This window comes from Oncorhynchus keta, chromosome 36 (assembly GCF_023373465.1).
Source record: "Oncorhynchus keta strain PuntledgeMale-10-30-2019 chromosome 36, Oket_V2, whole genome shotgun sequence".
Classification (NCBI taxonomy): Eukaryota; Metazoa; Chordata; class Actinopteri; order Salmoniformes; family Salmonidae; genus Oncorhynchus; species Oncorhynchus keta.
In genome coordinates, this window is record NC_068456.1 from 13,769,518 (window position 1) to 13,788,754 (window position 19,237).

The following is a 19,237-nucleotide window of genomic DNA, read 5'->3' on the forward strand; positions in this document are numbered from 1 at the left end:
ATGTTCCAGACATATTGCTCACCATTTGTCTGCTGCTGAGAGACAGAAGAGAGCATGTTTTCATCAGTCATGTAAATAAGTGCTGAAAACACGTTGGCTCACTATTTATAAAGAAGATGGGAAACAGGCTATAGGATGAAAAAGAACAGCGTTTGTAGCGCAGGTACAGCCGACTAGCGAAAGCCAACGCTGCCTAGCAACAACAACAACAAATATATTTAGAAAATTGTATATTGATCCGGACAGTTGTCTTGTGCAGCATTAAGATATTGCCATTTTGAAGTTAAATCACCTAAATTCTCTACTAAAGTGGATGTAAAAAGCATGATAAACATGTATTGCTCTTTGGGGACCCTGTTAATCATCTGTAGTTCATTGCAACCAACCATGTTGATCCTATTAACATTTTGAGGTGTCACTAAGAGGTTGGTTATCATTTTTCTTCCGCCTGCCCTGACGTGGTGTTGAACATTGTGGTCGTTGCCATGCAGGCTCGACTTTATTTACCGCAGTGTTGTCTAACTACCCCTAACACCTGGCCTCTGGTTGAGCAAAGCAGCTTTAATCACCTCAAGCAGTTGTGAGGCGAGTAACGGGGCACAAACAAGGCATGGCTAATGGACCACTAATCTTGTCTATTATTCTCACTCTGGGTGCAACCTCAGCACTGCACTGACTCTTAAGCACTAAAGCTGATTTACACACACACACACACACACCACGCACATACATGCATAACCACGTTCACTTTTCTATGCTATGTTAGACACGGTTGACTCCTGCATCTCAGCTGTATTCTACTTGCTTGGTTGATGGTTGAATTTACATTCAGTACCCTTGGAGTGCTGCCATAATCACTCTGGTTGGATGGGTACTCGGTCACCTCAGCATCACAAACAGGCATTTCTAGATCTCTGTCCTTATGGTAAATGGCAGCTGCTGTTTGCAATTGACCATGTCCTCTCGTCCTCTCATCTTCCTCCTATAATGCAGGTCTGGGCCAGATAGGAGTCCTGGACATGTTGACGGTCTAGGGCAGGGGTTCCCAAACCTTTTCACTCTGGGTCCTCCCTTCCAGCATTTGGGGAACAACCCACTGCACACGAGCGCACGTGCAACATCTATTTCTATGTGCACAAGCACTGTTTTTGACTAACTGTTACCAGAGAATTTTTCGGGTTTAAAGCTTATTTCCTGCAATTGTACACATTTTGTAATGGGTTGCAAAGAAAATATAGCAGTTTTAAAGCAAATTGTCTTGTAATTCTATACATTTTGGCATGTCTAATGTGTAACGTGATATTTGAGTGACAAATAAATTACAACAATATCTAATAAAAAAACATGGGTTAGTTGATCTGGACATTTCTGACAAGTTATAAATAGCTCTTTAAGGTATGCAGTGACTGACAATCTACCACCCAATTTCAAAATAGCACATTGTGCGTTCTGTCAACTTTCAAGAATCCGTTTAAAGCCTGACTGAGTTCCCCCCACAGTTTGGGAACCACTGGTCTAGGGTATGGTCAGTCAATGCCCAGAGGCTTCAGTCAGAACATCACTGCAGGTTAAGGCTTTTAAGCCAACCCGGGCATTCACAATGTCCTTCGATTTGTTTCTAAAGACATGGGGAAATTCAAGGATATTGAGGTCAGTGATCTGTAGGCATCCATTTGATAAGGCAATCGAAGAGGAAATACAAAGAGCTCTTCTCACCTCCTTGTCGGCTCTCTGTACTTGGCACAGACGGTGAAGATCAGTTGCCATGGTGACTAACCAGAGCCCCTGACCTACCCTTATGCCCCCACCCCTTTGTCTGTCTGCCCTTCTGCCTACCCCAGCCCTCCTTACTTTGACCCCTCTTTACCAGGCTGACACAAAGGTCTGTGTGTCCCCACAGGACATCACCCAGGCATATGCTCCATACCGCACCACCCTGTCCAGTAGCCTCTCTCCTCTCCTTTTTGAAAGACGATCGGTTGTTGTGGTGCAGACAGTTCAGTTACTGATCACCGCTTGTCATCAGACATGAAATATCGCTTGATCTGTCTGTGGGGACACATTTGTCTCTCCATCAGCAAATCTAAGGTCCCAGGCAGCCAATACTGAGACATGGATCATATTGCACAAACACACAGACCGCACAAACACACAGACCGCACAAACACACAGACCGCACAAACACACAGACCGCACAAACACACAGACCGCACAAACACACACAGACACTCATCCTAATCGGCAAGAAAAACAAAGTGTGTGCACATGCTCAAGGACATCAGTCCCCCTTTAAATAAGTCAGCGATTGTATCTCTTATCAGGTACAGCCGCTATCTCTCTCCCAGAGGTACAGTGCATAGCTCTGGGTTGATTTGTGGAGGCAGAGCAGCTATCTCTTTCCCCATTCTGGGATTTGTATATGGATGCTGCTGTAATCATCTGATATAGCTGATAAAGTGTGAAGGTTTGGGGAATTTGTTGAACAGGACTCCGTGGCTTTGCTTTGAATCCCATTTCAGTCTGTACAATAACCCCAACATCTGCTCATTCTTTCACACTTGTGGCTACCTAGATATGTTCTGATTTTATTCCATGTCTGTATTCTTCACTTGAATGATGCATCTGCATTTTATGTCCAAGAGTTATTTCGCCATCTAGTGGTTTAAAAAAAATATAGGTTTGTCAGCAACATTATAGTTTTTAAAGATAATAACTGCAATTGTGACTATAATTCCCATTCCTCTGTCATGTCCTCGTTTGCAGGCCTTGCTCAATACTCAAAACAAGCTGCGAACGCTGGTCCCTGATTTCACCTTTAACCTCGGCTTCTCTGGAAAGTTCTACCACACAGGTGAGAGAGCATCTCGAAGTGAATACACAGAACATACCCTGTGCTTGACAACGTCACTGTAGATTTTGAGTTGGAGAGTGTCATGAAGAAACTCCCTGTACCCTCCCCCCAGGCACAGACGAGGAGGACCGGGGAGATGACATGCTGCTAAGACACAGAAACGAGTTCTGGTGGTTCCCCCACATGTGGAGTCACATGCAGCCCCACCTGTTCCACAACGTCAGCGTGCTGGCTGAACAGATGAGGCTCAACATGCTGTTTGCCCAGGTGATTGGGCTTTCAGTCTGTCGATACCTAACATCATAATCATACGATAGCTCTGTCTAGTAAGATGCATGCTGTAGTTATGGCCGTGTTGATCCAGATGGTGAGTGGTACTTGGATTCCTATATGCTGGCCGTTGTAGATGCTTCCTTGTTCGCGATTACAATAAACCACGGTAACAAGGCTCCCAGACATTGAGGCTAAAGATGCCCCCAAGGCTGCCTTGTTGATGTAGTGAGTGGCATTGGGAGCCAAGGGGCTGGGCCCAGCGAGCAGACGGTGTCAGTGTGTGTGTGAGGTGAATACTAACCAACACCACGCCCCCTCTCAGTAATCCCTGCTGCCATACAGATGTCTTTGCTGGCTGACACTGACGGAGAGCATCTCTGAGCGGTCAGGGGAGAGGATCCTTCAAACAGCTCTCCATAGCTTCTTCTCCTTAGGAAGGATACACACCGTCTCAACTGAGCTGAACAAACACCAATCCCTCAAGCGTTCCCAACACTGTGTTTTTCCAGCGAGGGGCACAGTGGCACGGTACCACCATACATTAAGATTTGGATGAATTTTTGTTACTCTCTAAAGGATTTAGGCTCCTACTGAGCTTCCTGACTGTTTCTTATTTAGCAGTGTGGAGTGGTCTGTGGACAGAGCAGGGCAATGTCGCCCTCCAGTGGAGGAGCTGCACATTATTTTTTTCTGCTGCGTGTTTGTTTTGAAGCAGACGATGACTCATTCATGGTTCAATAAAATGTCCATTTAGTCACGTTTTGTTATTGTAGTTGGTTCCTGGTGTCCTTTCCTGTCCCTAGACACTACTAATATCCATCTCTCTCACTCTATCTCTACCCCCCCCCCCACCTCTTCCTCTCCAGGAGCATGGGATCCCTACAGACATGGGCTATGCTGTGGCCCCCCACCACTCGGGGGTCTACCCTGTCCACAGCCAGCTGTACGAGGCCTGGAAGTCAGTGTGGGGCATCAAGGTGACCAGCACAGAGGAGTACCCCCACCTCAGACCTGCCCGCTACCGCAGGGGCTTCATCCACAGTGGCATCCAGGTCAGTCTACTGTTAGTCATGGCAGTTAATCAGTTTATTAAGTGATGAACTGTGGTTTAAAGCTCGCCGCCATTGGACTCTGGAGGGATGAATCACGCTTCACCATCTGGCAGTCTGACAGACGAATCTGGGTTTGGTGTATGCCAGGAGAACGCAACCTGCCCAAATGTATAGTTTGTGCCAACTTTAAAGTTTGGTGGAGGAGGAATACTGGTCTGGGGCTGTTTTTCATGGTTTGGGCCCCTTAGTTGCAGTGAAGGGGAATCTTAATGCTACATCATACAATGACATTCTAGATGATTCTGTGCTTCCAACTTTGTGGTAACAATTAGGGGAAGGCCCTTTCTTGTTTCAGCATGACAATGCCCCCGTGGGACCAAATCCATATCAATGCCTATGATTTTGGAATGAGATGTTTGACGAGCAGGTGTCCATATACGTTTGGTCATGTAATGTATAACTCAATAATGTCCTTCCAAGAAATTATAATTAAGCAGCTTTTCTGCTTTTTTTTGCCTCTGCTTGGCCTGTTAGGAAATTAGTGATTTGGGTGTCTGCTAACATTAGCTAACATCTTCTAAAAAGCCAGCAGGCCAACTCTTTCAAACCATTTTTGTTAGTTGTTGCTTAGGGTTATTCCATTTTTCTAACACCAGCTGTGGATTGCTTGGCTTGCTAGCTCGCTTGCGTGCAGTTAGCTCATATCAGCGCTGTTGCGGTGACTGTATAACTGGCAGTCAAATTCCATGTGATGGTTTATTCATGGTAATTAGGCTTCTCCAAGCTTTGATGATGCTGATGGTTATTAGTAGCCTACCAAATGTGTTAACTGCCTGGTACTCAGCACTCTATTATCCCTCTAATCACTCTGACATCAATGCAAATGTAATCGAAAATCTAATCAAACACTTAATGAAAGCTCATGTTGCCGAACATTTCTATAGGCTATGCAATTGTGCGAGAAAATAAAGTAATGGCCTCTACTAAAAAGAGGAGGATCCCATCAGCTTTCTATAGGCTAGGCCTACTATATTTATTTCTCAACTTTCCTAATATTAAGCACATTGTTTATATTTACAACAGTAGTATAGCCTACCTGGCTGGCAGTAAAAAATAAACCACGGGGAAAGGCGTCCTCCATTCGCTGTATTTTTTTTACGTTGCCCTGTTTCGATACAGGTGCATGATAATGGTCCATTCTAAATCAAAACACATTTCCCAAATATGTTATTTAGCATATGTAAAGTAGAGGTCGACCGATTATGATTTTTCAACGCCGATACCGATTATTGGAGGACCCAAAAAAAGTCGATACCGATTAGTCTGCCTATTTTTTTATTTATTATTTGTAATAATGACAATTACAGCAATACTGAATAAACACTTATTTTAACTTAATATAATACATAAATTAAATAAATTTAGCCTCAAATAAATAATGAAACGTGTCCAATTTGGATTTAAATAATGCAATAACAAAGTGTTGGAGAAGAAAGTAATAATAATAATAATAATATGCCATTTAGCAGACGCTTTTATCCAAAGCGACTTACAGTCATGTGTGCATACATTCTACGTATGGGTGGTCCCGGGAATCGAACCCACTACCCTGGCGTTACAAGCGCCATGCTCTACCAACTGAGCTACAGAAGGACCACAAGTAAAGTAAAAGTGCAATATGTGCCATGTAAGAAAGCTAACGTTTAAGTTCCTTGCTCAGAACATGAGAACATATGAAAGCTGGTGGTTCCTTTTAACATGAGTCTTCAATATTCCCAGGTAAGAGGTTTTAAGCTGTACTTATTATAGGAATTATAGGACTATTTCTCTCTATACCATTTGTATTTCATTAACCTTTGACTATTGGATGTTCCGATAGGCACTTTAGTATTGCCAGTGTAACAGTATAGCTTCCGTCCCTCTCCTCGCTCCTACCTGGGCTCGAACCAGCAACACATCGACAGCAGCCACCCTCGAAGCAGTGTTGACCATGCAGAGCAAGGGGAACAACCACTCCAAGTCTCAGAGCGAGTGACGCTATTAGCGTAAAGTAAAGACTTAAGATTAAACCAAGAATATTCTGATGGGTGACAATATTAGCCTACCACTTGTGAATTATACACTGCTCAAAAAAATAAAGGGAACACTTCAACAACACAATGTAACTCCAAGTCAATCACACTTCTGTGAAATCTAACTGTCCACTTAGGAAGCAACACTGATTGACAATAAATTTCACATGCTGTTGTGCAAATGGAATAGACAACCGGTGTAAATTTATAGGCAATTAGCAAGACACCCCCAATAAAGGAGTGGTTCTACAGGTGGTGACCACAGACCACTTCTCAGTTCCTATGCTTCCTGGCTGATGTTTTGGTCACTTTTGAATTCTGGCGGTGCTTTCACTCTAGTGGTAGCATGAGACGGAGTCTACAACCCACACAAGTGGCTCAGGTAGTGCAGCTCATCCAGGATGGCACATCAATGCGAGCTGTGGCAAGAAGGTTTGCTGTGTCTGTCAGCATAGTGTCCAGAGCATGGAGGCGCTACCAGGAGACAGGCCAGTACATCAGGAGACGTGGAGGCCGTAGGAGGGCAACAACACAGCAGCAGGACCCCTACCTCCGCCTTTGTGCAAGGAGGAGCAGGAGAAGCACTGTCAGAGCCCTGCAAAATGACCTCCAGCAGGCCACAAATGTGCATGTGTCTGCTCAAACGGTCAGAAACAGACTCCATGAGGGTGGTATGAGGGCCCGATGTCCACAGGTGGGGTTGTGCTTAGAGCCCAACACTGTGCAGGACGTTTGGCTTTTGACAGAGAACACCAAGATTGGCAAATTCGCCACTGGCGCCCTGTGCTCTTCACAGCAGGTTCACACTGAGCACATGTGACAGAGTCTGGAGACGCCGTGGAGAACGTTCTGCTGCCTGCAACATCCTCCAGCATGACCGGTTTGGCGGTGGGTCAGTCATGGTGTGGGGTGGCATTTCTTTGGGGGGCCGCACAGCCCTCCATGTGCTTGCCAGAGGTAGCCTGACTGCCATTAGGTACCGAGATGAGATCCTCAGACCTCTTGTGAGACCATATGCTGGTGCGGTTGGCCCTGAGTTCCTCCTAATGCAAGACAATGCTAGACCTCATGTGGCTGGAGTGTGTCAGTAGTTCCTGCAAGAGGAAGGCATTGATGCAATGGACTGGCCCGCCCGTTCCCCAGACCTGAATCCAATTGAGCACATCTGGGACATTATGTCTCGCTCCATCCACCAACGCCATGTTGCACCACAGACTGTCCAGGAGTTGGCGGATGATTTTGTCCAGGTCTGGGAGGAGATCCCTCAGGAGACCATCCGCCACCTCATCAGGAGCTTGCCCAGGCGTTGTAGGGAGGTCATACAGGATAAGGCCAAACAGGTAGGATATAACCCCAGCCACTTTGCCAAAGCACAGCCCCCACACCACTAGAGGGGTATCTTAAACCACCAACTTACCATCCTGAGACAAGGCCGAGTATAGCCCACGAAGATCTCCCCCACGCCACAACCCAAGGTGGGGGCGTCAACCCGGACAGGAAGATCACGTCAGTTACTCAACCTATTCAAGTGACGCACCCCTCCTAGGGACGGCATGAAAGAGCACCAGTAAGCCGGTGACTCAGCCCCTGTAATAGGCAGAGAATCCCAGTGGAGAGAACCGGCTAGGCAGATTTGTTGCTCCAGTGCCTTTCCGTTCACCTTCACAATCTGGGCCAGACTACACTCAATCATAGGACCTACTGAAGAGATGAGTCTTTAACAAAGACTTAAAGATTGAGACCGAGTCTGTCTCTCTCACATGGATCGGCAGATCATTCCATAAAAATTGAGCTCTATAGGAGAAAGGCATGCCTCCAGTGTTTGCTTAGAAATTCTAGGGACAGTAAGGAGGCCTGCGTTTTGTGACCGCAGCGTACGTGGAGGTATGTACGGCAGGACCAAATCGGAAAGATGGGTCGGAGCAAGCCCATGTAATGCTTTGTAGGTTAGCAGTAAAACCTTGAAATCAGCCCTTGCTTTAACAGGAAGCCAGTGTAAAGAGGCTGGCACTGTAGTAATATGATCAAATCTTTTGATTTTAGTCAAGATTCTAGCAGCCGTGTTCCAACTGAAGTTTATTTAGTGCTTTATCCGGGTAGCCAGAAAGTAGAGCATTGCAGTAGTCTAACCTAGAAGTGACAAAAGCATGGATTTTAGATGTGACAAAAGCACTTCTGGGAGCAGTGCCTTTCTTTTTTACAAATCATCATTAGTCACATCATCCAGCCTTAGAATGTATTCAAAATCAGAACATATTGCCCAACATTTGTATCACAACTAAAGTTATATAAATAACTGTAAATAAAGCATATAGGAGGACCTGTTTCTTTGTTAGCCGCTCAACACAGAATAGCTGCATGTGTTCACTCCCTCAAATCGTTTGGAGAAAGTATCATTTCTATTTCATTCAGCTTTGTTCAATTGTATTCTTCATACTATAAAATAATGCCACAGAATTCTAAGCAAATCTTGTCTGCTAAATGAACTAGTGTAGCCCACAGTCATTTGGCATAGCCACATCAGGACCTAACATAAGGACAACTCAGAGTGTGCTATTATTTTCTTCTAAAATAGACAACATTTTCTTCATATCATGCTTCTTTAGACCTGTCTACAATACATCATGGATTAATTGTGAAGGTGTTGGCTATGTTACACGGATTTATTAAACTTCTTAAAATGTAGATGTTCCAAAGGTCTGCATCAGTGTCTTGTAGGCTGTGTGGACGCCAGGAGTGTTTATGTTAATTAACGGTCAATTACCCTGAGACCGACAGTTATTTGCTTGACAATCACCGGCTGACTAAATTTTCGTGACCGCCCTAGCTCATGTCTCCCCTAATCTCGAGAAGGATCATTCTCCCCACCAGATCACGTACCGGCCTGTCTCGGCCAAAGATAATGTCATTATACAAGCAAATTTGAGAAAGTTTGAGGTAGGTTTTTTTTAAATGTATGCTTTGGCCACAAATATGAGTTTAAGACATCAACAACATTATTATAGGTTGTCTGAATATTATCTTTTAAAAGTGAGATTTTCACTCCACAGTTATTTTGAACTTCAATTGAAGTCAAATGGTCGCTCCATCTCTCATTGACATCAATGACAAAGTGAAAATATGACTTAATCAGGAGTTAGGATTTGCCCCTCAGTGCTTAGTGAGCGCACTCAAGGGCTTAGGGTTTATACAACGGTGCAAAGGCCCTATTCATTATTAAAGTGGCGAGAAGGAAGAGAAAGTAGATTATTTTGATGTATTTTTTACAGTTTCCCCTCTGTCTCTGCAGGTGTTACCCAGACAGACATGTGGCCTCTTCACTCACACTATCTTCTATAACGAGTACCCAGGAGGCTCCAAAGAGCTGGACAAGAGCATCAGGGGAGGAGAGCTGTTCCTCACCGTCCTCCTCAACCCTGTAAGTTCTAGTCCTCTCTGGAGATATTCTGCCTGTCATTACTGGAGCCTGCTACCCTCTTCAGGCCGCTGCTCTATATGACTGGAAGAATCATTACTGGAGCCTGCTACCCTCTTCAGGCCGCTGCTCTATATGACTGGAAGAATCATTACTGGAGCCTGCTACCCTCTTCAGGCCGCTGCTCTATATGACTGGAAGAATCATTACTGGAGCCTGCTACCCTCTTCAGGCCGCTGCTCTATATGACTGGAAGAATCATTACTGGAGCCTGCTACCCTCTTCAGGCCGCTGCTCTATATGACTGGAAGAATCATTACTGGAGCCTGCTACCCTCTTCAGGCCGCTGCTCTATATGACTGGAAGAATCTTAACTTGGAAAATGGAATTGTAACTTTAATTTTTGTGTAAATCATGCATCGGTGTCAATCTGTGCCACAAGTTGGAATTTAGTCTCGTATGCAGCTAAACAGTGAAAAGTCTCACTTCCCTCCTCTGACACCCCCCCCCTCCAGATCAGCATCTTCATGACCCACCTGTCTAACTACGGGAATGACCGGCTGGGCCTGTACACCTTTGAGTCCCTGGTGAAGTTTGTTCAGTGTTGGACCAACCTGCGGCTGCAGACCCTGCCCCCTACGCAGCTGGCTGACAAATACTTCCAGATCTTCCCTGAGGAGAGGGACCCCCTCTGGCAGGTTAGGGAACTGCAATTATTATTAACAGACATGGTAGTACATCGGTTGTTAGTTACTGTTTCCTATTTTGGATATGTACTGTTTTCTTGAGATTGTTATAATAAAGTTTGGCCTATCAATTTATTTGACTTTGCAATGAAATGACTTACTGATGAGCTACATGTACTGGTGACCCTAACCTAACCCCCTCTCTATTTGTCCTCAGAACCCATGTCAGGACAAGAGGCATAAAGACATCTGGTCGAAGGAAAAGACCTGTGATAGACTACCCAGGTTCTTGGTCGTAGGCCCACAGAAAACAGGTGAGACCCTGTGGCCGGCCATTCTCCTCCGACGTAACCTCTCTCGCTCTTCGCACACTCTTGGCCAGAATGTGTTGCACGGTGGCATTTGTGGTGGTGAGTTTCAGTCCAACCAAAAGTGTATATTTGTATGTGTAATTTCAGGCACCACAGCCCTGCACTCATTCCTGAGCCTCCACCCTGCCATTACCAGTAGCTTCCCCAGTCCTGTCACCTTTGAGGAGATCCAATTCTTTAGCGGGCCCAACTACGACAACGGCATTGACTGGTAAGACAACATTACTGCCCATTCTTTAAACACTATAATGAAGCCTGTAGTCACACCTCAACATTGCCTCTATGTAGTTCCTTCATGCTTACTTGTAGTTTAGTCTTCCTCCATATTGCTCTCTTATCTAGTCCTCTCATATCAGTGAGAACGGATAACAGTATGGTCTATTTGGTCCTAGGTGGAAAGCGACATGGAGCAGAAAGCCATTCAAAGTTATTGGGACTTTTTATGTCATAAGCTCTCCCCTGGCCCTCAGTAAACCAAACTGCTCTCCCCCCTCCTCTCTTCAGGTACATGGACTTCTTCCCCTTCCCATCGAATGTCAGCACAGACTTCATGTTTGAGAAAAGTGCCAACTACTTTGACACGGAGGTAGCCCCTAAGAGAGCGGCGGCCCTGCTGTCCCGGGCCAAGATCCTGGCTGTGCTCATCAACCCAGTGGACCGCGCCTACTCCTGGTACCAGGTGGGTCGATCACACTACACAGATCAGGTTCACCAATGTTCAGGATCAGCTCTAACTACCTCAGCCATAATATGAACCATTAGGGTCATGAAATATAAACTGTTCCCAGACCATTTTGACTGTTAAGTGACCACACATGCTGAAGAAACTGCAGGATGTAGAGTCATCTGTTTTTATTTTAGCTTCACCTGTGAGGTTTATTTGCTTGTAGGCCATTATTGTAAATAAGAATTTGTTCTTAACTGACTTGCCTAGTTAAATATAATAATTATTCTCATTATTTGCTTGTAGTTACTTTAACAAGCAAGGGAGGTCAAAGTTATCTTGTTACTTGATCCCTTTGAAGCCTGACCTCTGATAACCTTTGACTCATGATGGCTGACCTTTGACCTATCCCATGTGTGTGACCCTGCAGCACCAGCGGGCTCATCAGGACCCAATGGCTATCAACCACACATTCCAGGAGGTGGTGACAGCGGGGCCTGCCTCCCCCCGAGAGCTGATCATCCTGCAGAGACGCTGCCTTAAACCTGGGGCCTACGCCACCCACCTGGAGCGCTGGCTACACCACTACCAGCCCAGCCAGGTAACACTTTACTGGAAATACACATTCACATAAACAAACATACCATACGAGCACAGCTAGATAATGAAAACTACAGGAGACGCCCCCAATCACCAATTCAGAATCATCCATTCAGTATTTTCCTTGCATCATCATGGCAGTACCACCTGTGTGAAGGCCAGAATGTGAGAGGTGTGATTCCTGTTTCCAGGTGCACATAGTGGACGGGTCCCAGCTGCGTTCCAACCCTGCCCTGGTCATGGAGGGCATCCAGAGGTTCCTGGGGGTCACACCCATCTTCAACTACACTCAGGCTCTGACATACGATGAAAGTAAAGGTTTCTGGTGCCAGCGGGTGGAAGGTGGACGACCCAAGTGTCTTGGCAAGAGTAAAGGCAGGAAATACCCTGACATGACCCCTGAGGTACAGTGATGTCACACACACATTATCCCGTTGCCAGCGTGCCATGATTCATTGTGTTTCACTTTTGTCTAACATGTAATTATGTCTAAACAAGTGCCTCATACAGTCCTTACCTGACTGTTCTCTGCTGTGTGCATTACAGTCGCGTGCCTTCCTGACGGAGCATTACCGGGAGCACAACATGGAGCTGCTGAGGCTGCTGAACCGGCTGGGCCAGCCCCTGCCCGCCTGGCTAAGAGAGGAGCTGCAGAGCTCCAGCTGGAGCTGAGAGTGGAACCACAGTCTGGAATGGAGCACTGCCCCACCCGGCTTGGCCCGGGGGGAGAGGGCCCTGTTCACCCACACCCACACCAGTCACTACAGAGGGTGGATGAGGTGAGAGGGCGGGAGGACAGCCCCCTATCAGGACAATGGACTCCGAAACGCCACTGTAACAACCAAACCTCAAGGGTGGAATAATGACCTCTAATAAGAGAGTTAATGAGTTGGACTGAAACACCTTGCAGTCGCACACATCGTCTTCATCCAGAAAGTAGAGGACTTGTCTAAGCCTGCAGACGGTTAGACTGACTGATGCCAGGGTCTGGTAGACTGAGAGGGGGTGGGGGAGGTCTAATGTCACCCGACTATTTAACAGGAACTGAACTCACAGGATATCCTGTGGCCCTGTAGCGCATGAATGAGCTCGGAAACATACGTGGTCACAAGATCACACACACACACACACACACTTCTCATTTCTTCAGAAGAATGATTGTAAAACGTTGTACATTTTAAATCTGTTGTATATTTTGGGCGGGGGGATGTGACAGAATAGACATTGACTAAACGAGACAGCATACTGTAGTGCTCTGGACAGAGGCGTGTGCCGTAGGATGGATGTGGGGTATTAATCACATGCCACAGCACCTCCAGACTCTCTCTGTGCATTCCACTACCCCAGAGCTGAGGCCATTCTGACAAACAAACTGTCTACTAAAGGCCACAGTCGACAGAGAAACCACACACTTTAACATGCACTTTCCCCAACTCTCACATAGGTACCCAGCCAGTTTAGAGCTGCGTAGAGAGAGGAGGATGAGCTAGAGGGAGATGGAAAAAGAGAGGGTCTATGTCTCTCTGCCTGTGACTGTCCGTCTTAACAGGAGCGGCTGTCTTGTTTTGTTTTGTTTATTTTGTAAAAACGACAAAACAAAGACCAACGCTGTATCATCTCGAATAAACTCAGAGAGGTTGGAATGGATTGTTTATTTATTTTACCCACAGCTTCTGCATGTCTGTCAATGCAGGAGCCACTGTCTTACCCATCTGATGCGGTCTACAGAAGACTGGAATGGAAACGGCAGTACCTCCAGTGTTTGACGGACAGGAGACTAGAGGTACATATTATAGTCTGCAGTACAGTAATTCTACTCTTCAGGAAGGCATCTTTTCAATGTATTATTCCACAGGATCTTTCATTTATGTAAGTGATGAAGTCAGAGACGCTGGTGTTTGGCTCGGGCCGGCAAACTGTGCCAATATATCCACCAAACACCGGCTTCGAGGGCACGATCACTAAACTATGTCGCATGACGAATCTGTGTGAAACCTGTTAAATGGGCAGATCATGTTCATTATTCACGGTCCAGTGTTAACAAGGGACTTGACCACAATCTCCAAAGTCCCTTAGCTGGATAGACTCCAGTAGCAGTGCGTGGGTAAAATCACTGGGGAAGCCAAGCCCCCCTCCCCCCTCAAAAAATAAGCCATATTACAAGCAATGTGTTACCTTACTCTGCGTTGGTTTGACACAGACAAGATACATTTCTATCCTGGATGGATGGACTAGCACACACTTACTTACATGAAAATGACAAAACTGACCACTTATGTTGAAATGTAATTTTAATGAAATACTTCTCAGATAGTTTCCATAATAACAAAGCTATGATGATCTACTAACATTCAAACAAACACTTGATCGTTTAAGTCATGGTTTTATTTATTATATGGTCATGCAGAAATCCAGCATCCAAATGAAAACGGAGTATAGTCATATGTATCCTTACTATATGATTACAATTAAGTAAATATACCTTTTTTATTTTATTTTTTGTACTTTTTTTTAAACGTGATATCACTTCATTTCAATATTTGAGACGGAGACATTTTCATTGATCTTGAGGATGCAAGTAACATATAGATTTCCATTTTTTTAATCAAGTAAACACAGACAGTGAAAAATATTACCAGAAAGTAGACATGCATATTTCTTTCTCTTGTAAAACTGCATATATAGTTGTTAAAGTGTGTGGCTTTTAATGTATTTTTCAGTATTTGTTTTTGTAAGTATATCAAGGCCCTCTTCCTGTCCTGCTAGCTAGTTAGGGAGGCTATAGTATAATCCAAGGTTAACTATCCTTCCCTCAATAACTATTTCTCTCCTCTTCTTCCCTTTGAATTCTTTTGAAGAGTTGAAGTAAACCGCATAGTAGTTCTCATTCCCATGGCTGTGTGAACACCGACGCAATGAATGGAAGCATCAGGCCCAGTGGGAGAGAGAGAGAGGCCAGTGCCCACAGCACAAAGTCAGGAAAAACTATTTGAGCCAAAAAAACATCACACAGTTCAGTACTGTATACATTGCATTATGGTGCAAAAGGGAAACAGTTTTATGGCAGATATGTCACAATGCGCAGTAGGGTGGGCGGGGCCAGTTATGACCATGATATGAACACCGAGCACAGGTTTTTTTTTAACGTGTTTCATTCAACATGTTTTGATATAATTTTCTATGACCAAGAGTCTCATCGGTAGGTTGTTGTCTTTTCGGTGCCCGGCCTTCCACAGGTTCAATGGAACGCCAGTACTATGGAGCTGCTTGGCACAGAAATGAAGGGGTTAACAGCAAGCTTCACCCCTCTGGCGGTACAAAGTCACAAGTTGCTACAACACAGTGAAAAACAGTGTTCCAATGTTTTACCATTATCACAAAGATATGTTTTTAAAGGGAGATTGTCTTTAGTGTATATTTTTGTGTGTGTCTCTCATAACAAACAAATAAACGCAACAATTTCAAAGATTTTGCAGAGTTACAGTTCATATACATAAATTAGGCTCTAATCACATGACCGGGCAGGGGCACAGCCATGGGTGGGCCTGGGAGGAGAGCATAGGCCCGCCCACTGGGAGCCAGGCCCAGCCAATCAGTGTTCTTTCCCCACAAAAAGGCTTTATTACAGACAAAAATACTCCTCAGAAGCACCCTCCCTCCCGTTAATGGTAAAACATAGGAACACTCCTCAGCAGCAGCCCCCTCGATCCCTTAGGTGAAGAAGCAGGATGAGGAGGGCTGGCGTGGTTACAAGTGTTCTGCGGTTGTGAGGCCGGTTGGACAAACTACCAAATTCTCTAAAATGTTATGCTAGAGAAATGAACATGACATTTTCTGTCAACAGCTCTGGTGGACATTCCTGCAGTCAACATGCCAATTGCATGCTCCCTCAACATTGTGTTATGTGACAACTGCAGCTTTTAGAGTGACCTTTTATTGTCCACAGCACAGGGAGCACCAGCTTCGTCATATGCCACACCACAAATTTGTGCTCAAAATTTGAGATATTTAAGCTTTTTGTGAGTATGGAACATTTCTGGGATCTTTATTTCAGCTCATGAAACATGGGACCAGCACTTTACATGTTGCGTTTATGTTTTTGTTCAGTGTATATATATATTCAAATATAATTTGCATTGGGAGTGCACTGTGTGTGTGTTGATTCCACATATGTGTATTGTGGGAATTGGGTTGGACAGGGGAGGCTTGGGTGTGATTGGCCAGCTGCCTGAGCCCCAACCCCCACCTCAACTGCCTCCCCATATTTCCAGCTCCAATCTCAAAAAGAAATGGATTATTCATAATAATACCAACAGTACAAACACTAACATCTAGAACAGTTACAACTGAAACCGGGATAAAGGGACCAATCCATGGATTGCCTTAAGCGTGGCCCCCAGATCCACCTCCCGGCCCTTCCCCAGCCAGCTGTTCGACATGCCACCACCAGCCACTGGCCAACTCAACACCCCACTTTACAGCATTTTCATTTTCACATGCTTTTAGTGCCAATGACTTTACAGAGAGGTATGGCAAGCGAAGACGGACAATATACAATGTTCGAGAACAGGACAGGGACCAGAACAAGAGAGACAGGCAAAGGGTGATATCACACTGAGTGGCGCTAATAGAAAGCTGATTAGCAGGGTCACTAACTACAGAAACACAGGTAGAGACCCCAGGAGTAAGTGAGCTTAACCTGAAGTTGCAGAAACGTTCATCCGGGGAGTGAACAGAACAGCATTGAGTCTCAAGTTTGTGCCAAACAGTACCGGCCATTTTAGATTTTATTACATTTTTCCATATTTCCCCCCAAAAATGTTTTATCAAACATGTTAAAGTCAGAGTAGAAAACAATAGGAAGGAGAAGAGTACGAGCTTTCAGAGTTTGTGGTTTGGGGTCTCCATCAGAATAGTAGCAGTAGGCTTGATTGTGCCATGTGCCCTCTAGTGGCCCAAGGAAGAAGGCAAACTCGGCACACTGAACCAATAGTAGTGTTCTGCAACTTCAGGTTGTGCTGGTCAGGAGAATGTGGCCTGTTGCTGGAGGAGCTGGCTGGTCTACATACCCAAAGGGCACAGCACAGTGAGCTTGATTTTGGGCCTTGTGTGAGCATGCATGTGTGCATATACACTGGGGATCTCAAAGCGCAAACGAGCTTGAAAAGGGAGCTATAGGGACATGAGAACACATCTTCACTCTCACACACGCATCCAAACCCTGAAAGTAAAGTCTTTCTCCTTATAAATATGAATGTATACATTACTATATTAAATAAAGTCCCCATTAAAAAAAATCTTAACACACGGAATACTTTCAAATACAGCATCATTCAGGGGATAAAAATGAAGAGGTCCACAATAACACATCAGAATACTAAAAAACAGAGTCCCTTCTGCAACGCACCCGACCCATAAAATGTTGATATTACTGTAAGTAACAATTTAGAGCTTGGTTCAATTCGTATCGCGGAAGTTCAGCACGCGTTTGAAATTTAAAGGCAATGTGCTCACGTTCATGGAGACTGAATTCACGGCAAACGCTGCATCGGTCAGCTCAATCATAAATATTACCTTTAAATTTCAATCGCGCCATAGCGCTGAACCTGCCATACGGATTGAATCAAGCTTTGTTTTTCAGAAATGTTCCCTTCTAGCATTTGTTTGCATCCAACAACAGAAATAATTAGATATGTTAACTGTGAAACAAACAAAACAAAAAAACAACCACCACAAAAATGAGGGTGTTTTCCTTTTTCTATTTTTTTTATAGAAAATTCAAATTTATTTTCTTTAATCATTACTACCATACCTGCTGAATAAATGTGAAGGTTTTTTGATAATTTATTTTACATATGTTAATACTTTAAACACCTTTCAAAACTGCAAAAAAATATGGATCCATGGAAAAGGACAAGACAGCGCCCCCCTGTGGGCGTCAGAAGCATGCACCGTCCGGAGGGCAGGGCTTCAGCTACAGCCGGCCCCCAACATATAGCTAGGGTTGGACTGGATTGGTGGTGTTGTCAGTCGGTCAGCTTTAAAATATTTTATTTTGTTAGATTTTCCCCTTAGATTTTAAACTTCCAAGCGTTCTCTTCTGGCAGGGCTCTTGGCGCCAATCCGACCACTGAGAAAATGCTCCAATCGGCTTCAGAATTCAGGCAAAGCTGAGAGAAAGGAAGAGAGTGGTAGGAAGGGCACAGGACAGCCTGTCAAGAGTGTGTACATCTCCAAACTACTCCTGAGTTTACATAACTTTATACACTGAGTATACAAAACATTATGAACACCTGCTCTTTCCACTACAGATTGACCAGGTGAAAGCTGTGATCCCTTATTGATGTCACTTGTTAAATCCACTTCAATCAGTGTAGATGAAGGGGAGGAGACGGGTTAAAGAAGGATTTTGAAGCCTTGAGGCAATTGAGACATGGATTATGTATGTGTGCCATTCAGATGGTGAATGGGCAAGACAAAATATTTAAGTGCCTTTGAATGGAGTATGGTAGTAGGTGGCAGGCGCACCAGTCTGTGTCAAGAACTGCAATGTTGCTGGGTTTTTCACGCTCAACAGTTTCCTGTGTATATCAAGAATATATCACCACCCAAAGGTCATCCGGCCAACTTGATACAACTGTGGGAAGTATTGGAGTCAACATGGGCCAGCATCCCTGGGGAATGCTTTCGACACCTTGGGGGGCGGCGGGCAACTCAATATTACTCAGTATATACAGCACTTAGACCTATTTGCAACAGGTGGCACATAAGATCACACACAGTGCCTCGGAAAGTATTCAGACCCCTTGACTTTATTAATACATTTTAGAATAAGGCCGGAACAAAATGTGGAAAAAGTCAAGGTTGTCTGAATACTTTCAAAAGGCACTGTTCATCAACACAAATATATGTACAGTATCAGCACGTGTGTGAGGGAGAGCACAGACAGGCCCTAGAATAAAGCTCTCTGCAGTCAGCACCTGTGTCTGATAAAGGTTCACTGGAGCGGTGCGGCAGGCGCTCCTGAACAGTGGAAATGCACGTTGAGCCACTTGGCATCGCGGCGGTGCCACACGCGGGTCTCCTCTGACTGGCAGGAGCGCGGGCGCCCCTGGCTGTCGATGTACTGGGTCAGGCGGATGTAGGCGATGCAGGCCGCGTCCTCCCCGATCAGGTGCACATGGGGGTTCAGGATGGTGGTGTGGACCGGCTTACTGTTCTTACTCAACACTACATGGGAGACAGGGACACAC

General features: G+C 45.0%; 2 protein-coding genes across 30 annotated transcripts in view; one reads left to right on the plus strand and one right to left on the minus strand.

Moving 5' to 3' along the window:
- LOC118369680 (bifunctional heparan sulfate N-deacetylase/N-sulfotransferase 2-like) overlaps positions 1-16,126 on the plus strand; it is a 180,734-nt gene extending 164,608 nt beyond the window's left edge. For all 7 annotated transcript variants that reach the window (XM_035754274.2, XM_035754272.2, XM_035754276.2 and 4 more), the window contains 11 exons: positions 2,764-2,851; positions 2,964-3,118; positions 3,991-4,176; positions 9,538-9,666; positions 10,179-10,361; positions 10,567-10,663; positions 10,808-10,931; positions 11,225-11,399; positions 11,815-11,985; positions 12,176-12,388; positions 12,531-16,126. In XM_035754274.2, the coding sequence (XP_035610167.1) occupies positions 2,764-2,851; positions 2,964-3,118; positions 3,991-4,176; positions 9,538-9,666; positions 10,179-10,361; positions 10,567-10,663; positions 10,808-10,931; positions 11,225-11,399; positions 11,815-11,985; positions 12,176-12,388; positions 12,531-12,656 (1,647 nt within the window). In that variant the 3' untranslated portion in view covers positions 12,657-16,126. The remainder of the gene's footprint in view (positions 1-2,763; positions 2,852-2,963; positions 3,119-3,990; positions 4,177-9,537; positions 9,667-10,178; positions 10,362-10,566; positions 10,664-10,807; positions 10,932-11,224; positions 11,400-11,814; positions 11,986-12,175; positions 12,389-12,530) is intronic.
- LOC118369681 (calcium/calmodulin-dependent protein kinase type II subunit gamma) overlaps positions 14,352-19,237 on the minus strand; it is a 112,719-nt gene continuing 107,833 nt past the window's right edge. For all 23 annotated transcript variants that reach the window (XM_052498538.1, XM_052498539.1, XM_052498543.1 and 20 more), the window contains 2 exons: positions 18,965-19,214; positions 14,352-18,154 (listed from right to left, as the gene is read on the minus strand). In XM_052498538.1, the coding sequence (XP_052354498.1) occupies positions 18,982-19,214 (233 nt within the window). In that variant the 3' untranslated portion in view covers positions 14,352-18,154; positions 18,965-18,981. The remainder of the gene's footprint in view (positions 18,155-18,964; positions 19,215-19,237) is intronic.